General features: G+C 45.9%; 1 protein-coding gene across 2 annotated transcripts in view; it reads left to right on the forward strand.

Annotated features, from left to right (window-relative positions):
• Positions 1–27,421, forward strand: part of ANKRD46 (ankyrin repeat domain 46) — a 53,002-nt gene that overhangs the window by 8,696 nt on the left and 16,885 nt on the right. The window contains exons 2-5 of one of the 2 annotated variants that reach the window (XM_077493106.1): positions 7,677–7,760; positions 12,446–12,773; positions 17,524–17,595; positions 26,883–27,116. In XM_077493106.1, the coding sequence (XP_077349232.1) occupies positions 12,463–12,773; positions 17,524–17,595; positions 26,883–27,116 (617 nt within the window). In that variant the 5' untranslated portion in view covers positions 7,677–7,760; positions 12,446–12,462. The remainder of the gene's footprint in view (positions 1–7,676; positions 7,761–12,445; positions 12,774–17,523; positions 17,596–26,882; positions 27,117–27,421) is intronic. The other variant, XM_077493107.1, reaches the window with a different exon arrangement.

Genomic DNA, 27,421 nt, shown 5'->3' on the forward strand with positions numbered 1-27,421 from the left:
AGATCCTCCTCTTCTCAGGCCCCTCCCTCCTGTTGAGGGCCCCCACAGCCAGCAGTTTGCTATGGGGGCACCCGAACCTAGCCGCAGCTTTTTGGCCATTCAAACACAGAGCCGCAGGCAGGCCCTGCCCCCTTTCTCTCATTGGCTGGCTGACTTTGACAGCAGTTGTGGGAGCCAATGGCGCTGCTGTCTCAGCCAATAAGAAGGGGAGTACCGGGCAGCTGAGACACTGCCACAACATTGCTGCTTCTAGAGCAGTGATTCTCAACCCTGTCCTCAAGTACCCCCAACAGGCCATGTTTGCAGGTTTTCCTTTATCTTGCACGGGTGATTTAAATCAGTCAATGGATTGGTATTTTGAACAGCTATTTTATGTAAGAGAAATTCCCAAAACATGGCCTGTTGAGGGTACTTGAGAACTTGTTTGAATAACGACTGATCTAGAGGGCAGTGCAGTAGTAAACGGCTGAACCCCCCCCCCCCCCCCCAAAACAATAGCATAATGTGCTAATATGCATTGCATACTAGCAGATTGTGAAATTCTTACCTTAGACTGAAGCCCTGCAGTGACGTCCGATGAGGGAGCTGACATATTCCCTGTGTTTCTTCTGGGATCGCTGGCTCTGGCGCTGTGAGTGGCCGGAGCCACGATGAGCCATTCATTCCAGGAAGTTACGGCAGGATACCCCGGACCTGCAGAGTGCATGCGCCGCTGATATCAGCGGCTGCATGCAGTGTCAATCTCCTAAACCTTGCAGGTTTCTGAGGAAATTCTTTTTACCTACAAGTAAGCCTTATCATAGGCATAACTGTAGGTAAAAATCACCAAGCGGGCAATGCAAACGCTTTAATGCATAGTAGAGCTGCACAATTAATCGTCAAGAATCGTTATCGCGATCTTGACTAAAGTGTTTCACAATTCTTTATATACAAAGAATTCTCTGTGCTCTTCTGAAACCACAGCCCTCAGAAGAAAGGAAGAGAAAAACTGCCAAGTCTGCCAAGAATCAAAACATTCTTTATCAATTGAACTTAAAGAGGGATTCCGCCAAAAAAAAAAAATATTAAAAGCCAGCAGCTATAAATACTACAGCTGCTGACTTTTAATAAATGGACACTCACCTGTCCCGGGGTCCAGCGAGGCCGATCGACCGCTCGGGCCTCGGCTGCTGCCGCCGCCATTCTAGCTAAGGGAATCAGGAAGTGAAGCGAATCGGCTTCACTTCCCGGTTCCCTACTGCGCATGCGCGAGCCGCGTCGCGCAATAGGAAATCTCCGCGCTGTCACTGGGACCCGTGTGTGTCCCAGCAGACAGCGCGGCAGGGCAGGAAATGGCGTAGACTCCCGTGGGAGTCTATGCCCGGAAGTGGGTGAAAAAAACCTGTCTTTGACAGGTATCTCCACCCCCCTCCCCCCTGAAAGGTGTCAATTGTGACACCGGAGGGGGGGAGGGATCCGATCAGCGGAGGTTCCACTTTAGGGTGGAATCCCGCTTTAAGTATAAACATTGTAACAATTTGTCAATGGAATAGACAGTGTACTGAAAAAAGTTTAACCACTTAAACACTAAACCTGTTTCTGACACCCTAGAGAATAAAATGGTGGTGGTTGCAATTTATGTCGCACTGTATTTGCGCAGCGGTCTTTCAAATGCAATTTTTGAACAAAAATACTTTAATGAATTAAAAAACAAAACAGTAAAGTTAGCCCATTTTTTTTGTATAATGTGAAAAATTTCATGTCGCCAGAATCGTGATCTTTTTAGCCTAAGCAAAAAAAATGTGATTCTCGTTTTGGTCAGAATCGTGCAGCTCTAATGCATAGAATGTATTAAGATAAAAAAAATCCTTCTGCCTTTACAATTGCTTTTATTCTCGTTCTCAAGAGAGAATAAATTCAGTTCCTCTAATCTTTCTTCATAGCTGAGCTCCTCCATGCCTCTTATCAGTTTGGTTGCCCTTCTCTGCACTTTTTCCAGTTCCCTAATTATCCTTTTTTTGGTGCCCAAAAAATGAGCGGGTAAAATTGTCTCTCTCTCTAAATACATGAAAGGACTTTGCTCGCTTTGGACATGGCATGGTTGTTGGTGCCAGGTGGGCTGGTCTGAGTATTTCTAAAACTGCTGAGCTACTGGGATTTTCACACAATCATCTCTAAGGTTTACAGAAAATGGTCTGAAAAAGAGAAAATATCCAGAGAACGGAAGTTGTGTGGAAGAAAATGCCTTGTTGATGTCAGAGGAGATTGGGCAGACTGGTTGGAGATGCTAGAAAGGCAACAGTAACTCAAATAACCACTTGTTACAACCAAGGTATGCAGAATACCATCTCTGAAGGCACAACACATCGAACCTTGAAGCAGATGAGCTACAGCAGCAGCAGAAGATCACACTGGGTGCTACTCCTGTTGGCTAAGAACAGGAAACTGAGGCTACGATTCACACATGCTCACCAAAACTGGACAATAGAAGATTGGAAAAACATTGCCTGGTCTGATGAGTCGATTTCAGCTGCGACACTCAGATGGTAGGGTCAGAATTTGGTATAAACAACATGAAGGCATGGATCCATCCTGCCTTGTATCAATGGATCAGGCTGGTGGTGTAATGGTGTGGCGGATATTTTCTTGCCACACTTTGAGCCCCTTACTATCAATTGTGCATCGTTTAAACGCCACGGCCTACCTGAGTATTGTTGCTGACCATGTCCATCCCTTTGACTACAGTGAGTGTTCCCATCTTCTGATGGCTCCTTCCAGCAGGATAATGGACCATTTCACACAGCTCCAATCCTCTCACCACTGGTTTCCTGAACATGACAATGAGGTCTCTGTACTCCAATGGCCTCCACAGTCACCAGATCTCAATCCAATAGAACACCTTTGGGATGTGGTGGAATGGGAGATTCACATCATGGATGTGCAGGTGACAAATCTGCGGCAACTGTGTAATGCTATCATGTCAATATGGACCAACATCTCTGAGGAATGTTTCCAACACCTTGTTGAATCTATGCTATGAAGATTTAATGCTATTCTGAAGGCAAAAGGGGGTCCAACCCGGTACAAGCAAGGTGTACATGATAAAGTAGCTGGTTGAGTGTATATTCCTTGTAATCAAGCCTCTTTTTGACATCTGCACATTCCTGTTGGCCTCTTACATTCTGGCCTATGGGGGAAAAAAATGTAGCCAGGGTTATAACCCTCCCTACTTTTAAAGTGAAAAAAGATAAAGCACTAGGGACATTACTTACAATCGGTGTGATGTGTCCCTTGTGCTGCTGGTTCTTTAACCACTTGCTTACTGGGCACTTAAACCCCCCTCAGTCCCAGACCAATTTTCAGCTTTCAGCGCTGATGCACTTTGAATGACAATTGCGCGGGCATACAACACTGTACCCAAATGAAATTTTTATCATTTTTTTCCCACAAATAGAGCTTTCTTTTGGTGGTATTTAGTTACAGCTCGGAGTTTTATTTTTTGCTAAACAAACAAAAAAAATGCAAAAAAAAAAATCATGTTTTAATAGTTTGTTATAAAATTTTGCAAACAGGTCATTTTTCTCCTTCATTGAAGTGCGCTGATGAGGCGGCACTGATGGGCTGCACTGGTGGGCACTGATGGGCTGCACTGGTGGGCACTGATGGGCTGCACTGGTGGGCACTGATGGGCTGCACTGGTGGGCACTGATGGGCTGCATTGGTGGGCACTGATGGGCTGCATTGGTGGGCACTGATGGGCTGCATTGGTGGGCACTGATGGGCTGCATTGGTGGGCACTGATGGGCTGCATTGGTGGGCTGCATTGGTGGGCACTGATGGGCTGCATTGGTGGGCACTGATGGGCTGCACTGATGGGCTGCACTGGTGGGCACTGATAGGCATAGTTAAGGCGGCACTAATAGGCACAGATAAGGCGGCACTGATGGGCACAGATAAGATGGCACGGATGGGTGGCACGGATGGGCACTGATGGGTACCACTGATAGGTGGGACTGATAGGTGGCACTGCTGGGCACTGATGGGCGGCACTGCTGGGCACTGATGGGCGGCACTGGGGTGCAGCACCTTTTAGGTAGATTGTGGGCACTGCTGGGTGGCACTGCTGGGTGGCACTGACGGGGGGCACTTACTTTTAATAAGTGGGGCACTGCAGGGGGCAGGTGGGCACTGTCAGGGGGCAGGTGGGCGCTAGCAGGGCTGGCCGTGATCGGGACTGATGTCCCGATCAAGGCCGCCGGTGATCGGCTTTTTTTTTTTTTTTTCTCCTCGCGCTATCAGCGCGAGGAGGAATAATAGCCAATTACCGGCTCCGTTATATCACATGATCAGCTGTCATTGGCTGACAGCTGATCACGTGATAAGGGGTCGGGATCGACCCCTTGCACGGATCGGTGATCAGGCGAGTCTCATGGACTCGCCGATCACAGAGCGCGCCCCTCAGGGGGCGCGCAGGCCGCTCGTACACGGGACGACATCAATAGACGTAGTCCCGGAAAAGGAGATCCGCGCTGTAGCCGTCAATTGACTATAGCGCGGATCTCAAGTGGTTAATTGAAATATTTCATCCTCCGATGAGGACCTCCAATTAATGCCTCATCGTTGGTATCAATGGGTGGAATAGAGCCTCAAGGGCCGGGTAAAGACTGGCAAAGGGCTGGTGTTTGGAGACCACTGTCCTAGAGGAAAAAAGATTTGTTCAAAGGTGGTACAGGGTGCACCCACTCAAACAGCATGATGGTGCATAAGAGGGCGCTCTTCCAGCAGCACAGGTTGTGTTGGTGTTCATTTGTACAATTGAAAATCCTTGGAAGTGAAGATGGCCATATACACCAGTAGAATTTTGTTTGAAAATTTGTCGTTTTCAGAACATTCGTTCGGTTTTCTAATGGTTATTGGGGTCAATTCATGTGGTTTTCAACCACGGTGACAAGATTTGAAGGAACGGGATGACATCTTTTTTTTTTCTTGAATGAACTAACTGGAACTGTGAATATGGTTTTTGTTGGGGAAAGATTGTACATATTGTAATCGCGTGTCCTAGGCACAAAACCTAGTTAATATATTTGGGATTCCATTCAAGTAGCTGGTCTGGGTGGAATTTTAACAGCTTTGTATAAAGTTATTTGACTCAATGATGGGAAGAAGAATGTACTGACAAATGATTTTTTCAGACTTTTTTTTTTTTTATACAAAGACCAACCCTTGGTTTACACATATACGTTTTAGCAGAAACGCATTACAGTCCATTTAACATGGCTTCCTATGGATCTAGCTCACATCTGTGCATGTGGAGCCAGTGAGTTTTTTGCAAAGGGTCAGGGCGTCCGGCGTTCATTGTGATTGAGGTTGGATCTACTTAAGGGGACATTTATTTTTTTGGGGATTTATGAATAAAGGACTTGTTAAAAACTGGCTGTGTGGTTTTATTTACTTGGAACTTTTTTTTTTTTTTTTTTGGTGAATTAGTGGGGTACGATGTACCTGTACTCCATACCCAGATTTCAATAAGGCACCTCCACAACCACCAGGCCAGGGTTGTGGGGAAGAGGCCCTTGATCTCAACATCAGCACCCCCTCTCCATGTTGAGGGCATGTAGCCTGGTATGGTTCAGGAGGGGGGGCGGGTGTTTGTTTCCCCCGCCCCCCCTTTTCTTGCCTGCATGCTTGGATAAGGGTTTGGTATGGATTTTGGGTGGACCCCATGCCATTTTTAACAACTTCAATACAGGGCACTTAAACACCTTCCTGCCCAGACCAATTTTGAGCTTTCAGCGCTGTCGCACTTTGAATGAAAATTGCGCGGTCATGCTACACTGTACCCAAATGAATTTTTTTATCATTTTTTTCCCACAAATAGAGCTTTCTTTTGGTGGTATTTGATCACCTCTACAGTTTTTATTTTTTGCTAAACAAAGACCGAAAAGTTTGAAAAAAAAAGTTTTTTTTTTTTGTTTTTAGTTTCAAAACTTTGTAAATAAGTAAGTTTTTTTTCTCCTTCACTCATGGGCACTGATGGGGCTGCACTGATAAGGCGGCACTGGGCACCAATGAGGTGGCATTGATGGGCACTGATATGTGGCACTGATAGGCGCCATTGATGGGCACTGATAGGTGGCACTGATGGGCGACACGGATGGGCGCTGATAGGCGGCACGGATGGGCGCTGATAGGCGGCACGGATGGGCGCTGATAGGCGGCACTGTATTGTATTATATTGATGGATGCCAATCAGTGCCAAACAATGCATGCCAATCAGTGATGCCTATTGTGGGCACTGACTGGCATCCCTGGTGGTCTAGGGTGGCATACCTGGTGCTGGGCATCCCTGGTGGTCTGGTGGTGTCCCTGGTGGTCCAGTGTGGGCATCCTGGGGGGGGGGGGGTCTGCGCTGATAATCGATCAGCACAGACCCCCCCCATCAGAGGAGCCGCGATCGGCTCTCCTCTACTCGCGTCTGACAGAAGCGAGTGAGGAAAAGCCGATCAACGGCTCTTCCTATTTACACTGTGATCAGCTGTGATCGGACACTGATGATCACGTGGTAATGAGTCTCCGTTGGAGACTCTTTACCGAGATCATAGTTGCAGGGTGTCAGACTGACACACGGCAACATCGATTGCCGTGATGTGCGCCCCCGGGGGCGCGCAGTGGCTCAAAATCCTGAGGACGTCATATGACGCCTGGTCAGGATTTAAAACCACTTTGCCGCCATCATTCTGCTATAGGGCGGGCGGCAAGTGGTTAAAGAAAAAAAAATTGTGGGTTCCCATTAAAATCCATACCAAGGCCTGGTATGGATTGAGGGGGACCCTATGCAGTATTTTTTAATGCCAGCATGCTTTTGTTTACATTCAGCGGTCAGTGGGGAATCCCACTAAAAGCTGACGAGTCATCGGTTGGTAAGGATTTGGCGGCAGTCACCCACTCCTTATTCAGCTATTCAGTTTAAGGAGCATCTCCTATTAGAAAAAAAAAACGCAAAATGCATAAAAAATGCATGATGGTCAAAAGCGCAAAACATACCGGAAAACCGCATCAACCTCATAGATGGGAACCTAACCTAAGATTAAATTCTACTGGTGTATGGCCAGCTTAATTAAAAATTTCCCTTGCAAGTAGGGTTCCTTCACACTAGTGGTTGGGAAGGTATAGCCGCGTTTTTACCATCACTCCCCAACCTCTCCCCCTTTAGCTGCAGGGGTGTACACATGCTGTGGCCATGTTTTGCTTTGCCGCCGCCACAGGAATTATACCCCACCATTGCTTTTGAGAGGCATAGCACCTGCCAAATGCGACCCATTCAAGTGAATGGGGCCCCTCTGCAAGTGTCTCACAACTAAATGCAATGCAGGTGTTTGCAGCTTCTAGGGGCTAAAGTGGGCAGTGAGGAGACAATGCAATCCCTCCTGGACCGCCTGTCAGGCGCCCTCTGAAGAGATCCAGACAATGATCATTCTTTAGAGACTAAAGTTATTGTGTGAACGAGTAACTTTGTAATTATTTTGAAATTCTCTTTTTTGATTCTAAATTTCTAGTTCAAAATCTGTACAGCAAAGCTGACTAAAAATGGAGTGACCAGCAATGCCTGGAATCTCAGACATGCCCCTGAGTGTTACCTACATGGAGAAACGTTATACAGTATCTCAAATTACCAGAATTATTCTTGTTTTTTCCAGATCTAAAAGTAAATACATTGGACTGCAAGTTATCAAACCAAACGGAGTAGAGACATAGGCCAGATTCCATTAACTGGAGCACACGTAAGTCGTTTTTCTTTTGTGCGTGACTGCTACTTTACTTAAAGGAAAACTACAATTTTGTTATTGGCATATGGGGACCATATATTAGCCGGCACATTATCTGCTCCCTGGACCCGCTGTCACAAATTGAAAACAGCGTGGCCTTGCGGGGCTCTGCCCACGTGACCAGTTTCCAATGAAGGACTAGACTACAAGTACCGTCAACCATTGCAGCTGATGGCTTGTACTTCTCATTGAACTGTGAGGGCACTGGGGAGCACTCTCGTAGTCCATTGATCTTCCTACTTTCATGTAAATGTCTGCCCGTATTGGAGGAACGGGCAGACCACTCTTTTGAGAGTCTGCAGAATCCCTGCATTGCTCTGCAGGTTCCATAGGGAAAAAATGCAAATTTATTTCACCTGCAGAATAAGGTGCCTTTTTTTTTAATTATTATTATTATTATTATTATTATTAATATTATTATTATTATTATAAATATATAATTTGTAAAGGTGACCTTATCCTTTAATCACTTCCCACCTGTCGGCCGGCACACAAGGGCTGGGCAGTGCTCCTCTTGTTCTGGGTGGACGTCATATGACGGCCCTCCAGAATGACCGATCTTGCGTGCCCGTGGGGCCGCGCATCGTGGTGATCGGAGGTGTGGTGTGTCATTCTGACACACTGCTACACCGATCTCGGTAAAGAGCCTCTGACGGACAGATTGCTACACTAAGGCCCCTTTCACATGGGACGGATCCGTAATGATCTGCCCTGTGATGATCCGCTTGCTCAGCGAGGATTGCTCCGTTTATCCCCGCTGAGCCAGCGGATGATAGGGCGGCCGCCCTGTCAGATCTCCGCTCTCCTCTATGGGGGATCGGATGAACACAGACCGTCTGTCCGTGTTCATCTGATCCGCTCTGCAGACAGATAGAAAAATAGGATTTTCCTCCATCTGCAGAATAGGACGATATCGGGTGTCAGCGAATGTTCATCCACAGGCACTCGCTATCCCATAGGGATGCATGTATGTCCGTATTTCATCCGCAAACGGATGGATGAAATATGGACATACTGTCCGCATGTGTGAAAGGGGCCTTAGAGGCGCCTTTCTACTCTTTAATACTCTCTAGCACCTGCTGGATTTTGCTTCTAATCCCCTTGTGGAGGCTGCCATTTGTGGATAGACATTTTATGGTTACACAACCTATCACATTGCTATAATCTTTTTATATGGACTATAAACTGAAGGACCCTTCTTATGGGGAAATTTGCTTCGATATACAAGTTCTTTGGATTACAAGCATGTCTCTGGAAGGAATTATGCTCACAATTCAAGGTTTTACTGTATTTGCAACCACTGGGCAGCTGACTATTACAGTTTTTCAAAGGGCCACATCATATTTTCACTTAACGCCAAATCATACATGTACATCATTTTACTTTCAGTGGTAGTAACGGGATGATGCCTGCAGCTATAGGCCTCATCCCGGTTTTTTCTTCTGCCGGCTACCGGCTTTTGCGTAAAAGCTGTTCTAAGGGCCGATTAGCAGCTAGATGACTTTTACAGGCGGCAGGAGTGGTTGCCTTCCAGTACCTCTGTGGGCTTTACCATCCCACTGGCAAGCCCAGAATGAAAGCTGGCAGTTCTGTCAGTTTACCACAGAGCTTGTCGAGGACCGGAGGTCCCTAATGATCTGTGGCATAGGAAACTGGACACGACAAGCATTTTCCTCACTTCCCGAATGCAAACAGCGCCATTTTTAAATTTGGAAAGTATCTGATAACACCGATCTTGATCAGATCTCTCCATAAAGAGTACTTGGCACTGGCTATTTCTGTCACAAGGAATGTGGAATGTTTATGCTCCTTGTGACAGAAATAAAAGTGATTAAAAAAAGAGTGTAACATTTTTAATGCACCCCTATGGTCCCGCACGCACGCATGCATGCATAAATGGCAATTGCACCACATCTGAGGTTTTGCTGGAAACGTCAGACCGAGAGCAATAAATCCAGCTCCAGACCTCCTCTGACTCTAAACTGGTAACCTGAAAAGGGTTTTAAAGCATTACCTCTGGCAACGTAGTTTGTCACCATTCCCTGATCATGTGCAGTTTTAAAGCATGACATGTTGGGTATATATTTACTCGGCGTAACGCTATCTTTCTTTTATATTTTACCAAAAATTGGGCGTTGTGTTTGTGTGCATTATAATTCATTAAAGTGTTATTTTTTTTTCATCTTTTTTTTTTATTTACATTCGAAAAACCACTACGCAAATACTGTGTGACATAAAAAATTGCAAAACCCACCATTTTTATTCTCTAGGGCCTCTGCTAAAAAATATACAGGTGATACTCAAAAAATTAGAATACCGTGCAAAAGTTCATTTATTTCACTAATGCAAGTTAAAAGGTGAAACTAATATGAGACTCATTACATGCAAAGCAAGATAGTTCAAGCCATGATTTGTCATAATTGTGGTGATTATGGCTTACAGCCCATGAAAACCCCAAATCTACAATTTCTGAAAATTAGAATATTGTGAAAATGTGCAATATTCTAGGCTCAATATGTCCCACTCTAATCAGGTAATTAAGCCATAACACCTGCAAAGGGTTCCTGAGCCTTTAAATGGTCTCTCAGTCTGGTTCAGTAGGAATCACAATCATGGGAAAGACTGCTGACCTGACAGTTGTGTAGAAAACCATCATTGACATCCTCCATAAGGAGGGAAAGCCTCTAAAGGTAATTGCAAAAGAAGTTGGATGTTCCCAGAGCGCTGTAAAAGTGTGGAAGAAAAAGGTGCACAAGTAGCCTGGAGAGGATTGTCAGGAAAAGACCATTCACAAGTGTTGGGGACTTTCACAGGGAATGGACTCAGGCTGGAGTCAGTGCATCAAGAGCCACCACACACAGACAGATCCTGGACATGGGCTTCAAATGTCGTATTCCTCTTGTCATGCCACTCCTGAACAAGCAACCAAGTCAGAAGCGTCTTACCTGGGCTAAAGAAAAACAGACCTGGTCTGTTGCTCGGTGGTCCAAAGTCCTCTTTTCTGATGAGAGCAAAATTTGCATCTCATTTGGAAACCAAGGACCCAGAGTATGGAGGAAAAATGGAGAGGCACGCACTGCAAGATGCTTGAAGTCCAGTGTGAAGATTCCACAGTCTGTGTTGATTTGGGGAGCCATTTCATCTGCTGGTGTTGGTCCCCTGTGCTTCATTAAATCCAGGGTCAACGCAACAGTCTACCAGTAGATTTTGGAGTACTTCATGCTTCCTTCGGCAGACGATCTCTGAGGATGCTGACTTCATTTTCCAGCAGGACTTGGCGCCTGCCCGCACTGCCAAAAGCACCAAAACCTGGTTCAGTGACTATGGGATTACTGTCCTTGGTTGGCCAGCAAACTCACCTGACCTGAACCCCATAGAGAATCTATGGGGCGTTGCCAAGAGAAAGATGAGAGACATGAGACCAAACGATGCAGAAGAGCTGAAGGCCGCTATTGAAGCATCCATAACACCTCAGCAGTGCCACAGGCTGATGGCTTCCTTGCCATGCCGCATTGAGGAAGAAATTGCTGCAAAAGCGGCCCAAACCAAGTACTGAGTACATATGCATGCTTATACTTTTCAGAGGTCCAATAATGTTCTATGTACAATCCTTGTTTTATTGATTGCATGTAATATTCTAATCTTCTGAGATTGTGGTTTTGGGGTTTTCATGAGCTGTAAGCCATAATCATCACAATTATGACAAATCACAGCTTGAACTATCTTGCTTTGCATGTAATGAGTCTATCTCATATATTCGTTTCACCTTTTAGTTTAATTTGTATTAGTGAAATAAATTTAATGATAAATATTGCCTCTATGTTTGGGGGTTCTAAGTAATTTCTACCAAAAAATATTGGTTTAAAGTTGTTTTGCACCTTTAAAAAAATATTAAAAGCCAGCATCTACAAATATTGCAGCTGCTGACTTTTAATAAATTGACACTTACCTGTCCCAGGGTCCAGCGATGTCGGCGGCAGATGACGAGCAATCGCTCGTCTCTTTGCTGCCTCCGTCGCCATCCTCTATCAGGGAATCGGGAAGTGAAGCATTGCGGCTTCACTGCCCGGTTCCCTACTGCGCATGCGCGAGTCGCGCTTCTCTGCTGGTCCCCGCTGTGTCCTGGGAACTGTGTGTTTCCCAGAACACAACGGGGGGGGGGGGAAGGGGGGGGCATCTGCGGCGGTCTTGTCTCGGAAGTGGGTGCAGATACCTGGATTATCCAGGTAACTGCACCCCCCCTCCCCCCTGAAAGGTGCCGATTGTGGCACCGGAGGGGGCGAGGGATCAGATGAGCGGAACTTCCACTTCAAGGTGGAGGACCTCTTTAAACAAAAATTGTCCGAAAAAGGCCTGGTCTTAAACTCAAAAGTAAGCTTAAACTCAACTCCAAAACTCAAAAGTAAATCTTAATTATACTGCGGCTCACCAACCTTTGGCTGTGATGGCTGCAATAGTTTTATTTTTTTAGGCTTTCTTTTATTTTGACCTGATGATCTGGCCAGTCCGTCTGTTGTTTTTCAACAGAACAAGCTGTCCTGCAGAAGTTAGAAGGTTGAGGCAAATCATTTATGCCGGAACAAACATTTATATAGTGGATATATTCTATGAGTAAATTTCTTTCTTTTTGAATGTTACAGCACATCCACGTGCAACCATGTCCTATGTGTTTGTGAACGATTCATCCCAGACCAACGTGCCCCTGCTGCAAGCCTGCATTGATGGGGACTTCAACTACTCCAAGCGGCTCCTTGAAAGTGGCTTTGACCCTAACATCCGGGACAGTCGCGGCCGCACCGCCCTGCACTTGGCCGCGGCTAGAGGAAACGTAGACATCTGTCAGCTCCTGCACAAGTTTGGAGCAGATCTTCTGGCAACGGATTACCAGGGGAACACAGCACTTCACTTATGTGGCCACGTTGACACTATTCAGTTCCTTGTCTCCAATGGCCTTAAGATTGATATATGGTAAGTGCCTGCTGCAGGGACTTCTGTGTTCCATGTTTCTCTACCAAATAGTCTTGCTGAGCAGACTGATTTCGCAAAGGAGGACTGTAAATAAATTCACAAGTGTCATTATAGTTACTATGTCCCCTGCCTCTGAACAAAAGGAAGGATAGAAAAGGTGACATTGTGACTTTGACAATCACCATAAAATCAGGTCATCTAAATATATGCATGCACATAGGACATATTCCCTGTACACAGGAATTCAGAATTCTGCGAATGTCATACACGCATGCATGTGTTTAGCCTGATGCATGAAAGGACCACTTACAACTTCGTGGGCAGATAAAGATGCTGGGATTTTTTGCTACAGCAGGTTTTTAAGCCTCAAACTGTCTGTGAGCGTGCTTTTAGAGCGGAATCATGACCGCTTTCTAGTCTTCTAATGTAAACACACAGCAGGTGTTTATGAAATGTTTGAAACCAACTTCAGATTCTTTGTTGTGAACTTTTAACCACTAGGGATCCACGCTATATATGAATGACGGCTACAGCGCAGACCTGCATTGCCAGGAAGACGTCTATTAAGGTCGTCCCATGCACGAGCAGCCTGCGCGCCCCGCTCTGTGATCAGCGAGTCTGAGACTCGCTGGATCACAGATCAGAGTAAGGGGTCGATCCCGACCCCCCTTACCACGTGATCAGCTGTCAGCCAATGACAGCTGATCACGTGATGTCAACACAACCAGTAATCGGCTATTTTTTCTCTTCGTGCTGACAGCGTGAGGAGAAAAAAAAATGATCACCGGTAGGGGTGCAACGGATCAAAAAAACTCACGGATCGGATCTTTCCTCGGATCAGAGTCACGGTTGGGATAATTTTTCGGATCAGAAAATAATAATTGAATTTGCAAAAACCTGTGAAAATTCCACCACCATATAGCCCCCACTGTAATATCCACAATCTCCCCCACTGTAATATCCACGTCATCTCCCCCAATGTAATATTGGCTGAGCATGGATGAGTATTGGCAGGGTATTGCAGAGTATTGGCAGGGTATGGAGGGATGGCTGTGACTGCACTTGTCACAGAGCAGCGTTGTGGGCTCTACAGGTGCAACCCACAGCGCTGCTTCCATCCGATTTCTCCCCTCCACTGTACGGATCAGTACAGAGAGGGGAGAGAGGAACCGGCGTCGTCATGTTTACAGGTGATCGCTCCGAAATGACAGAGCAATCACATTGTAAATGCAGACGGTTGCACCAAGATGGCCACTACTCCGGAACTAGGCTAAAGCTGCGGCCTTTCCTAAGGCCGAGATCGCGGCGTGTGCTGATCCGAGCAGGGTGACCCGTTCGGATTACGGATCGGTGCCGATCCGTTGCACCCCTAATCACCGGTGGCAGTGAGCGGGACATCAGTCTGGGTAGGAGGGGGGTTTAAGTGCCCAGTAAGCAAGTGGTTAAGGTTACTTCACAGTGCAAGCAGCTAGAGAGATACTGTTGGTCAAGCATAGGAAAATACTTTAATTCCCATAGTCCAGATCAGGAGTCTCCAAGCTTTCTAAACAGAGGGCCAGTTTTATCATCCTTCAAACTTTAGGGGGCTGGAATGTGGCCAGTGGGAGTAGAAAATACCCCAGCATCAGGGGGGTAAGCAGTGTTTCGGGTTTGGAGGTCAATGGCTGTAGTCAGAAGGAAAAGGAATGGTGCCCCATCATTGGTGTCAGTGGGAGGAATCGTGCCCTATCCTTGGTGTCAGTGGGAGGAATCGTGCCCCGTCATTAGTATCGGAGGGAGCTGAGGTGCCCCAATGCTGGTGTCACTGAGAGAAATTGTGCCTCTACTGTTGGTGTCAGTAGGAAGAATTGTGCCCTGCTATTGGTGTCAGTGGGGAGGAATGGTGCCTTGTTGTCAGTAAAAAGAATAGTGCCTGTTATCAGTGGGAAGAACAGTGGCCTGAGGGCCATATAAAGGCAAGCAAAGAGCCACTGTTTGGGGAACACTGGTTGAGACAGCAGGGTTAATTCTAAGAATTTTGGGACCTCAGAGTTTTTTACTTTCGCATTTATTCAGCGCACAAATTTACATCTCTGATTACCATAGGGATGAGAGTTTACATGTAATTTGATCTCTGGCTTCCTGACTGTTGCAATAAATGTCAGTAAACACGCATTTGTATTTTATTTGAAGGTCGTAGATGAGTGCAGTTTGAAATATGAAGGGAGTTTCCTATATGTACAATAGTGTATGACAATTTAATATATTTTATCAGGTTCTTCAGACCAGTCATTCACCTCTGTGTTGTATACAGTGCCTTGAAAAAGTATTCATACACCTTGAAATTTTTCACATTTTGTCATATTGCAACCAAAAATGTAAATGTATTTTATGTGCTAGACCAACACAAAGTGGCACATAATTGTGAAGAGGATTTTTTTTTTTTTTTACAAATATCTAAAAAGTGTGGCATGAATTTGTATTCGGCCCCTTTTACTCTGATACCCTTAACTAAAATCTAGTGGAACTAATTGCCTTCAGAAGTCGCCTAATTACTAAATAGTCCACCTGTGTGTAATTTAACCTCAGTATAAATACAGCTGTTCTGTGAAGCCCTTGGGTTTGTTAGATGACCTTCGTGAACAAACAGCGTCATGAAGGCCAAGGAACACCAGACAGGTCAGGGATAAAGTTGTGGAAGTTTTAAAGTAGGATTTGGTTACAAAAAAAAAAATATCCCAAGCTTTGAATATCTCACAGAGCACTATTCAATCCATCATCCGAAAATGGGAAGAGTATGGCACAACTGCAAATCTACCAAGACATGTCCGTCCACCTGAACTGACAGGCCGGGCAAGGAGAGCAATAATCAGGGAGGCGGCCAAGAGGACCATGGTAACTCTGGAGGAGTTGCAGAGATCCACAGCTCAGGTGGAAGAATCTGTCCACAGGACAACTATTAGTCGTGCACTTCACAAATCTGGCCTTTATGGAAGAGTGGCGAGAAGAAAGCCATTGTTGAAATGAGTCCTGTTTTACAGTTTGCGAGAAGCCATGTGGGGGGGGACACGGCAAACGTGGAAGAAGGTGCTCTGGTCAGATGAAACCAAAATTTAACTTTTTGGCCTTTAAAAGCAAACGCTGTGTGTGGCAGAAAACTACCACTGCTCATCACCCTGATGGTGGCAGCATCATGTTGTGGAGATGCTTTTCTTCAGCAGGGACAGGAAAGCTGGTCAGAGTTGGTGTAAAGATGGATGGAGCCAAATACAGGGCAATTTAAAAGAGAACCTGTTAGTCTGCAAACGACTTGAGACTTGGGCTTAGGGTCCTTGTCCAGCAGGACAAGGACCCTAAACATACAGCCAGAGCTACAGTGGAATGGTTTAGATCAAAGCATGTTCATCTGTTCAAATGGCCCAGTCAAAGTTTAGACCTAAATCCAATTGAGAATCTGTGGCAAGACTTGAAAATTGCTGTTCACAGATGCTCTCTATATCCAATCTGGGAGAGCTTGAGCTATTTTGCAAAGAAGAATGGGCAGAAATTCCACGCTCCTAGATGTGCAAAGCCTGGTAGAGACATCCCCAAAAAGACTTGTAGCTGTAATTGCATGGAAAGGTGGTTCTACAAAGTATTGACTCGGGGGGGCTGAATACAAATGCACGCCAAGCATTTCAGATGTTTGTAAAAAATGCTGCAAACCATTTATCATTTTCCTTCCACTTCATAATTATGTACAACTTTGTGTTGGTCTATCACACAATTCCAATTACAATACATTTTACTTTTTTTAATTTTTTTTTTTAATCTTCAATTTAAGCCAGGAACGGCAGCACCAAATCACTTCAATAGAGGATAGAAATTGTTGTGTCCACCCAAAAAATGCATTCAACCAGTAGATGACAGCAGAAAATACATGCGTTGGTGTACATATATGTCAAAGAGCACACCAGGTGAATTACTAAAAGGGAGACACGGGGCTGCCCATCCCTTTTTGTCTTTTTCTTAAAGGGGAGTTCCAGGCTTTTTATGTTTATTAAAAGTCAGCAGCTACAAAAAGTGTAGTTGCTGACTTTTAATAAACAGACACTTACCTGTTCCACGTTCCAGCGATGCAGCCAAACGGGGTGTCGCTCCTCTCCACCTCCTCTCCGCCGGCGCCTCCGTTGCCACTCTGGGCACCCGGCCGTGCCAGCTTTCGGCTTCATGCTGGGCATGCATGGTGCGTGCGCAAGTTGCGCTGCGCTCCCGGAGTGGACAGGCGATCTCCTGGGACCTGTCGCGTGTCCCAGGAGATCGCCTAGAGGGAGGGGCCGCCTAAGGCAAAAGAACGAGTCGCCTAGGCGGTCCCTGGGTGGAAGGAGGAAGTGGGACAGGAAATCCCCCTCCTAATGAAGCCCCCACTCCCCCCCCCCCCCACAAAAAAATTACATGCCAAATGTGGCATGTAAGGGGGCAAGGAGTGCTTAAAGCGGAAGTTCCATTTTTAGGTGGAACTCCGCTTTAAGCTAGGAAATAAAAAGGATATGAGGGGGGAGGGACAAGTTGTGAGAGGGAAAGGGGGGAGGTTTGAGATGGGATGTTGCAGCAAGGCAGCCAGTGAAAATAGGTTTAATTGGGAGAAAAGTCATGTTCCGAATAGAGCTTTCCCTTCTTCAGAAAGGACAAACCTATCCCATAATCTCCAAGTCTTGGTGTATTTTTCACGTTTGTGTTGTGCCGTGTGTATTAAGTATTCCATCTTATTTATTTCTTCCACTTTATGAAGCGAACAACTGATGGTCCGTGGGTGTGAGAGTTTCCAATTGAGGGGAATACATGACATGGCAGCATTCAGGAGGTGACGTACAATCGTTTTTTTTTTGTTTTTTGTAAATTCTTGCCCAAATGGTTGAAACATGTAATAAGAAAAAGGCAGAATCGTCAGGAATCTCATAATCCAGTGAATTTTTTGGATGATCCTCCTGACCTCTTTCCATTAGTGGTTAAGTTTGGGGGCAGGGCCAAATGATATGAAGTAGTGTTCCCCTTCCCTTCCAGCATCTCCACCAGCGATCAATAGCATGGGGGTAGAATTTAGGTAACCTATAAGGGGTATGGTACCACCTCGCCAAGATTTCAAAATTTGGTTTCCTGAATCCTAGTACACACAAATTATTTGAGAGAAAAGCGAATCATGTTTTTTATTGTAATGATGAAGTACGGTTTCGAGTTGACGGGGAAGCCTAGGGGATTTATGTGCCCAAAAAAATGTAATGATTTTCAAGTTGCTAACGAGACCGATATTTCAAATTCGCAAAGAAGATTTAGGAGCGACACTACCGGATTGGTCAAGGAAAAAAGCATATTATCAGCATAGGCTGATATTTTATGGTGTATGCCTCCAGCAGTAAGCCCAGTGATATCTGTATTTAAGCGGACTTTGCATAGAAAGGGTGTGAAAGATAGGGCAAAAAGAAGAGGGAATAGAGCACACCCCTGTCTAGTCCCATTAGTAATAGGGAAGGGGTTGGAGAAAACTTAATTAGCTCTAACTTGAGCTGTCTGGTTGGAATATATCCTGGCGATCCATTTTAGCATGGTTTCACCCGGCCAAATGCTTTCTCTGCATCTGTTTCCAGCAATGCACAAGGAGTGTGTGTCGCATTGGCTACCTAAATGAGCTTGAGTATTTTAACTTTGTCCTGGGTTTCCCTAGTTGGAATGTATCCTACTTGATCTAAGTGAACTAATTGTAAATAATGTGCGAGACCAGAGGCTGAAATCTTACTAAACAGCTTGAGATTGATTTTTCAGAATGAAAATGGGCCTATAACTACTACAGGAGGTTGGATCTTTGCCTTCTTTAGGGAAGACAGACATGAGCTTGTAGGGTTTCCGGTGGGTGGCCTGTCCCTGACCCAAGCACGTTAAATCACTTCATTATATAAGGGCCGAGAGTGGGAAGAATTTTTTTTTTTTTGTATTGTAAAGTGAAACCCTAAAGGCCCGGGGCTTTACCTACTTTGGATGAGCTAATGGCTTGTTGGAGTTCCTCTAATGTAATAGGAGCCTACAGTTATTCCCAAATTTCAGGGGAAAGTTAAGGTAGTTGTCTAGTTGAGCCTAAGAGGGAGATTGTTCTGGTAAGTTGTAAAGAGAGGAATAGAAATTGCTAAATTCAAGCGCAATCAGTTTGGGTAGATGGCTTTTTGGCCAGTGGAAGTCAAAATTTGAGGAATATAGGTCACCAAACTGCTCCCTAACTGATTTGGCTAGCAATCGGCCACATTTATATCCTGATTCATAGTGCATTTTGCAACATGTTAGTAAAACCGCTTTGGCTTTACAGTGTACTAAGTCAGTCACTTGTCTGCAAAGAGCCATAAGGTCTCCTTCAAGTGTCAGTGTCGGAGCATATATTAATGTCTGGATTCCAGACTAGGAATACCAGACAGCAAAGACACAAGTTTTCCCTCACGTAGTTTCTTGATCCGTTACCCATGTTTAATGAGAGTGCTTCTGATAACCGCTTTGTGGGGCTTCCCAAAGAATCCATGGATCACACTCTAGGTTATTATTTTTTTGAAAGTAGAAATGTAATTCTTTGCCCACTTCCTCCAGAACCTCGAGTCTGTAAAAGACTTTCATTTAACTTCCAAAATCGGGTTTTGGAGGAAGGAACATCAGAGAGTGTATATATGTCAGTACTATAGGGGCGTGGTCAGACCACGTAATTGTAACTGTAGAGGAGTCCCGCACGGCATGCAATTGACACTGGGGAACGAGAAAGTAGTCTATCCGTGTGTATATTTTATGGGGAGAGGAGTAGAACATGTAGTCCCTCTCTTCCAAGTGCTGTAATCGCCAAATATCTACCAACTGGGCCTTGTGTATAGCCTGTGCTATTTGCTTGTGGGATCCAGGAGGGATAGCGGAGTAGCCTGATGAAGTGTCTACAGATGGTATCAGGGGAGTATTGAAGTCGCGCCCCCCCCCCCCCACAATGATCAACTGGCCCTAAGTAAACTCGAAGAGACTATGAAAATTTCAGCTAATAAAGATGTCCTGGTGATTATTTGGTGCATATACTGTAGCTAAGGTCACTTTAATGTCACCAATCATGTCTTTAATAAACATTAAACGTCCATCAGGGTATGCAAGGGTGTCTTGACATGTCCACAGGAGCCTTCCGGACGGTAGTATGGAGACCCCCTTAGATTTAGCAGCTCTATTAGTAGAATAAGTCAAAGGGTAAAACCTGTTTTTAAGAACAGGAAGTTTGTAATCTCTAGCATCCATCTCTAGCAGGGCCAAAGGGGAAAGGGGAATAAAAAAAAAAGGGGGGGGGGTAAAGGGTTTGGGTAGGTCGAAGAAGGGGGGATTGAGGATGGGTAGGTAGGAAGAAATGGAAAGATAGAGTAGTAAATAAAAGATGACACTGAAAGTAAGGTTCAATCAGTTATCCGAGCAGAACCTCTGAACCTAATGTTTCACAATATTGCAAGAGCGCAGTCAGAGAGAAGTGTGCCAGCCTAAGTGGGGGAACAGTTGGAACAAGCCCAAAAAGCTCCAGGCGGAAGGGAGGTGGTGGACCACGCAGGCCTGAGGTAGAGGACAAAATGAATAAAATTCTGTCCCGTCCGTGTGGACGAGATAGGTCCCAAATAAAGGGAATAAAAGAACAAAACTGCAAAGTATAAGTACAGCATTTCAATAACCGTTGCATGAAACAGTTATATGGTTGACATATATCCCGAAAGAGAGAATATCCACCATGACGTATACACAAAATGTGCCCAAGGGGTTTCCTCTAGAACAAACCCTGGGAAAATTCCTACCCTCAAAGGGGCAAGGCCCCCTTGAGATGGCCGTAATATCACTCAGATACCACCTACCGGTAAGTGTTCAAAGGTGCTCTGCCCCCAGGATCTCGTCAGTGGATCCTTAATAGCCTGCAGTCTCAAAGGGATCAAGCCCAGTGGAGGTAATTGGAGTGAGAGGACATTTAATTGAAGGCGGCTCTCTGTAAAAGGGGAACCCCACCCTCATACCAAAGCATCAGTAAAGGAGACCCCCGTGGAGGCTGGGGGATGCCATCCCCTCCTGCCCCCACCAGAGGGAGAAAGGGAGGGGGTAGCCACATACACAAGTCTGTAGTATTCTTTGTCAGGCAACCATCTGCCTACCAGAAGATGTGCCTGAGATCAGCAACCATGGAGGTATTATCATCCAAAGAAAAATATATACTCTAGAATGAATATAATAGGCAGTTTAGGCATATATTGGCACTCGATTATCTAGAGTGATACAAATCATTAAGGCTCTGAGTCATTCAGTGAGTGAGAAATAAAACATGCTGTTTTTGGAGAATGAGGGGAGCATTCAAACTTTAAGCAGTGGTATAGGGTGCAATAAGTGCGTAATCTTCAACATCAGAAGCGAATAGGCCACCAACCCACCTACATCATTAAAAATTCGGGAACAAAGCCCTTTTAGGGTAGAGTCGGGGTATTTCCAACACCTCCAAGAGTAGCAATGAGGGTATCGGGCTATGGCAGGTTCATACGACTAGGGGATGAGGGTCTTGTAGTGATGAAGCAGCAGGCTGCCATCGTTTTCTCAGGAAGGCATGGCAACCATTCATGAAAAAGTGACAAGAATCCACAAAGTGTTGAAGGGGCACAGATTGTCAAGCAGGAAAAGACGTCAGAATCCCAGTATTGGTATTTCAGTTAGGACTCACATGGGCACCATCTAACCCTCTGTGGCTGAGGGCTCCTCCAAACGGTTGACGTTCCCAAACAACCGAGTGGCAGAATTTACCAATTGGGAACTTGGATAGGGTTGGCCTCCAGAAAACTAAAGAAAGCAGGCAGGTCCGCTGGCGTGCAGAGCGTAAAGGAATGGGACCCCTTGCTGAATGTGACCGAGAGGGGAAAACCCCATCTATAAGTGAAGTCTAGTCGGTGGGCCAGATGTGGCATAGGGTAGAACAGGGCGCGGCGGTGCAAAGTCGCCTTTGAGAGGTCAGGAAGAATCTTGATTTCTGCCCCATCAACATCTATGGCATCAGATTTCCCACACCTTGCGGAGGATGACGTACTTGTGGGTATATCGAGGCAGTTGGCAAATAACATTGCGTGGCCTATTGGGCCCTAGAGCCCTATGAATACTGTCAAATTCAAAGTTTTCAGGGGGTGAATTGACACCAGAACTTTGTGCAGGATAGCAACAGCCGTGTCTGGCAGATTCTCCGTACCAGTGGCTTCAGGGAGACACCGGAGGCACAGATTGTTGCGGCTGCCCTTCTCTTCCAAGTCCTCCAAGTGTAGTTGCAGAGTCATCTCTGTGGCCACATGAGATTCTTGCAAAGATTTCAGCGTCGTAACCAGTTTCCCTGGAAGACAAACGATTTGAGATTACATGTCTGATTTGATGACCTGTAGCTCTTGTCGGTGGGCATCCTCCAGTCTATCAATGAGAGCTTCTATATTCGCCTTGGTCGGGAGGGCCTGGAGAAGTGTCCAGAGCGTGTTCAAAATGTCATAGGGTATGGAGAGGAGCCGTGTAAGTCCAGTCGGAAGGCTGCAGGGGTCTCCGAAAAAAGCATTTTGAGGTAGGAGAGGCAAGGGGGTTCACGTGAGTTCAACGCCTCATAGTGAGAGCCGTGTGGCTCCGGCATCTTGATATCAGGAGATGTCTGAGAGCTTGGGAAAAAGCACTGTATTTCCCCTCCAGATTTAGTTGTACGGGTCCCACAGGTTGTCTTGGCAGTTGGTCTTTGTCTTTTTTCTCTTTGCTGAGAGCATACCGCTAGAGGGCCCAGAATAAGGCGGAGGGAGTGGGAGAAGACCAGGAGCTCACAGGACACGCGTCTCTACTTGGCCATGTCCAGACCATGCCCCCACATTCACTTTTTTGGTTGTACCATGACAAAATGTGGAAAATTCCAAGGGGGTATGAATACTTTTTGAAGGCACTGTATGTAGATTATGAGCTGGTTTATGCCCTGTGTTTTAGTTCAGATTGTTTCTCTGGTTCAGAAATTAATACATCCTGGTTATATTAGTCCCCATGTTCTACACTGCATGTCATGCCCCCTGGTGACTGGTTATCTGAAAACTGATGGGAAGGTGGCAGGGGGAGAGGTGCAGAAAGCACAGATCTACAAAATGAATGAAGCAGAGCCAGGAAGATCCTTGTGCTCAGGTACCGCTTCCTCTCCAGCAAGGAGAACAGCGAGCAGCACGGTAGTGATGTCACCAGATGTCTAAATCAACCGAGACTAGCATTTACATGCAGCAGTCCCTTAGATGAGGACTCGACAAATCCTATGCACCAGGTCACCATGGCGACCAAAACCACGTCCCAGTGCCTGGCTTCCACCAGCCCACTCGCTGCAATTCCCTTTACCGATGCCCAAGACATGCTGCTCTGGGCGCTGGGCATCTGATCCTTCTCTCTTCCCCCCTGGTCGGGCTGGTCTCTGTGCTTTCCTGGAAGTATGCAGTAGGCCAGGCAGAAGTCTGATGTCTTGCTGTCAGGCCTGATGTGAGTGATATAGTCAGGGGTGGCCGGGCTCCTCCCCTCAGGTGGCCTCTGTCCTCCCCAATGCCCGAGTAGGATTAGAGGATGAACGCCTACACTCTGGGGGAGCTGCGTTGGCTCATCTGCTGCCCGCAGTGCCCAAGCTGCATGTCCACCAAGCTTACCTTCCTACCCTTAGAGTGCAGAAGGGGTAGGTGGGGGAGGTCAGGCCTTGGCAGAGAGTGAGGTGGGCTGTGTGCCCCCAGCCCAAACCCCCCCCCCACGTGTAGCCACCACCGGATGAAACGGGCAGACTGACAGTACTCTCAGACGGAGTTTGGTGCGGTGGAGGATGGAGCGGGGGGGGAGCTGCCTGGGCTGTATGTTCGTCCGCTGTGCACCGGGGAGCTGCTACACTCTTCAACAGGAATGCTGTGGATCTGAGACAGATGCGCTCCATATACATTGGCCTGGGCTCCAGTATCAACTGTAATGTCTTCTCCTATGACTCCACCTGATATACCTGATATAAAGATGGATAGAGAGAGCTATATGAATATATAGGGGACCCAGGGCCGGGGTGTATATAGAGGGGGGACAGGACCCGGTTTGTATACAGGGGGGAAGACGGGACCGGGTGTGTGTGTGTGTGTGTGTGTGTGTATGTACAGAGGTGGAGGGGGAACAGGGTGTATATAAGTGGGGGGGGGGACTGGACCCAGAGTGTATCAAGACTAGGGGGGAGGGATGTGTAGAGGTGGGCAGGGGTCGCCAGGTCACCATTGCAAACAGAAACCCCTTTGCAATACCTGGGCTTCTGACACCCCGACATGCAGCTCTGGGAGGAGAGCAGCCAATTGAGCTCCAACATCCAAAAACAAAAAACTCCAGCTCTGCTGCCTGCCCGCAGCAGAGCCAAAGTTTCTCTCTTCCTCTCCACACACATGCACCCTCCACCCCCTGCCACCGTCATGTGGAAAGGCTCTGCCACACTCCCCTCTGCTTCAGCACCAGCCAATCCATGGGCACTGTGGTCCACCTCTCCTCCCTGCCAGTTCCTTCGCGTGGCGCTGGAGACCAGCAGGAAGGCGAGTAGGTTCCAGCCCAGACAGCATGCCATACACCACACGTGACAACACACACACATCAAAAACCCCAACAGCCTCAAGTGTCAAATCCCCACACTCTGAGAGTGCCAAAGGAACATGCATCCCCCTGAAACCACCCAGTAAGAGGGCCGTTCCCACCCAGCAGCATGCCCAGCTCCAGTCCCTTCCTTTGTGCAAATTCAAAATCGATCATTGAAAATAAAGCCTTGTTAGTAAAAAAAAAAAGAATTTGCCCTACAGGTATACAATTATGAGATCAGGCACAGGGTTAGAGCTGCAATTGGAAACACTCCCTGCTGATTACAGTCCTGTAGTTTAAAACATAAACATACAGTGCCTTGCGAAAGTGTTCGGCCCCCTTGAACTTTTCAACCTTTTGCCACATTTCAGGCTTCAAACATAAAGATATAAAAATTTTATTTTTTGTGAAGAATCACCAACAAGTGGGACACAATTGTGAAGTGGAACGAAATCTATTGGATTTTTGAAACTTTTTTTAACTAATAAAAAAAATGAAAAGTGGGGCGTGCAAAATTATTCGGCCCCCTTGCGTTAATACTTTGTAGAGCCACCTTTTGCTGTGATTACAGCTGCAAGTCGCTTGGGGTATGTCTCTATCAGTTTTGCACATCGAGAGACTGAAATTCTTGCCCATTCTTCCTTGCAAAACAGCTCGAGCTCAGTGAGGTTGGATGGAGAGCGTTTGAACAGCAGTTTTCAGCTCTTTTCACAGATTCTCGATTGGATTCAGTATTTATACCGTTACATGATCATATCCACTGTCAACTTCCGAAGCCTAAGGTAGCTACTTTTTCTTTTTTCCTGGTGTTGGTACGCAAATTTAAAAGCGGGACACAACAGCAGGGGAAAAATCTCTCTCTTCTTTCTTCTTTTTTTCGATTGGATTCAGGTCTGGACTTTGACTTGGCCATTCTAACACCTGGATACATTTATTTGTGAACCATTCCTTTGTAGATTTTGCTGTATGTTTGGGATCATTGTCTTGTTGGAAGATAAATCTCCGTCCCAGTTTCAAGTCTTTTGCAGACTCCAACAGGTTTTCATCCAGAATGGTCCTGTATTTGGCTGCATCCATCTTCCCCCTCAATTTTAACCATCTTCCCTGTCCCTGCTGAAGAAAAGCAGGCCCAAACCATGATGCTGCCACCACCATGTTTGACAGTGGGGATGGTGTGTTGAGGGTGATGAGCTTTGTTGCTTTTACGCCAAACATATCGTTTTGCATTGTGGGCAAAAAGTTTGATTTTGGTTTCATCTGACCAGAGCACCTTCTTCCACATGTTTGGTGTGTCTCCCAGGTGGCTTGTGGCAAACTTTAGACGAGACTTTTTATGGATATCTCTGAGAAATGGCTTTCTTCTTGCCACTCTTCCATAAAGGCCAGATTTGTGCAGTGTACGACTGATTGTTGTCCTATGGACAGACTCTCCCACCTCAGCTGTAGTTCTCTGCAGTTCATCCAGAGTGATCATGGGCCTCTTGGTTGCATCTCTGATCAGTCTTCTCCTTGTCTAAGCTGAAAGTTTAGAGGGACGGCCAGGTCTTGGTAGATTTGCAGTGGTCTGATACTCCCATTTCAAAATAATCACTTGCACAGTGCTCCTTGGGATGTTTAAAGCTTGGGAAATCTTTTTGTATCCAAATCCGGCTTTAAACTTCTCCACAACAGTATTACGGACCTGCCTGGTGTGTTTCTTGGTCTTCATGATGCTCTCTGCGCTTTCAACAGAACTCTGAGACTATCACAGAGCAGGTGCATTTATACAGAGACTTGATTACACACAGGTGGATTCTATTTATCACCATCAGTCTTTTAGGACAACATTGGATCATTCAGAGATCCTCGCTGAACTTCTGGAGTGAGTTTGCTGCACTGAAAGTAAAGGGGCCGAATAATTTTGCACGCACCACTTTTCAGTTTTTTATTGCTAAAAAAGTTTAAAATATCCAATAGATTTCGTTCCACTTCACAATTGTGTCCCACTTGTTGGTGATTCTTCACAAAAAATTAAAATTTTATATCTTTATGTTTGAAGCCTGAATTGTGGCAAAAGGTTGAAAAGTTCAAGGGGGCCGAATACTTTCGCAAGGCACTGTACCCTGTAAATATGTGAAAATACAGTGTTATAATATTAAGAAAAAATTTATTGTGCTATCTGTATCTAATTGGAGAGGTTTCTCTTAACTTCCTGTCCCAAAGGGAAAATGGGAAGTGAGGAAATCTTTCCAAAATGAGTGTAAATCCCCAGGTAAGGAGTGGTCACGGAAACCCAGTGTTGGAAGATTTGACTTCTAACCCTGTCCTAATGACGGCTGTGAAAGTTGGGATTTCCCATTCTGACTTAGTTACTATGATCATCCTGGAAGCCCCTAAATGTTTCCACAAAGGGAGGAGGTTTATTCTAAAATACCTGTGGGATTTTGTTTTGGCAACATGGTGCTTCCTAGAGTTCTCCTTTTAATGTACTTGTTCTGAATATCTTCCCAGCAATCACCAAGGGGCCACTCCACTTGTCTTGGCCAAACGCAGAGGGGTGAATAAAGAAGTCATCCGCATGTTAGAGTCTCTGGAGGAGCAAGAAGTGAAGGGCTTTAACAGAGGCACTCACTCTAAGATGGAAACCATGCAGACGGCTGAAAGTGAAAGGTATATCCAATGCTCTGAGCTGCTAATGGAAAAGGGACACAGCACTCTGTCAGAGGGATCCACAGAGGAAGATTGGTACGTTGGGTTCTCTTTATATTCTTGCCTAATTCCTCTGTGCTTAACCACTACTTCATGCTTGCACACAACATTGCTAATGTGCTAACTTTCCTTTCAGTGCCTCAAGCCTCATCTCACTACAGGGCTTGTATGATTATTGCCTCTGAGGGTTAACATTTTAGCAAATGCGATTTGATTGGGGGGAGAAAAAAAAAAGGATTGTAAGCAAGATGGCGTTTTTAGTGCCCAGTTGTACAACCCCGTTTGGAAATTGAATATAGGTGATATAAGTCACTTTGTTTTTGAAGCAGAGAGTGAAGAAA

This window comes from Lithobates pipiens, unplaced genomic scaffold (assembly GCF_037356315.1).
Source record: "Lithobates pipiens isolate NorthernLeopardFrog02 unplaced genomic scaffold, aLitPip1_a1.2 Scaffold_19, whole genome shotgun sequence".
In the NCBI taxonomy this organism is placed as follows: Eukaryota; Metazoa; Chordata; class Amphibia; order Anura; family Ranidae; genus Lithobates; species Lithobates pipiens.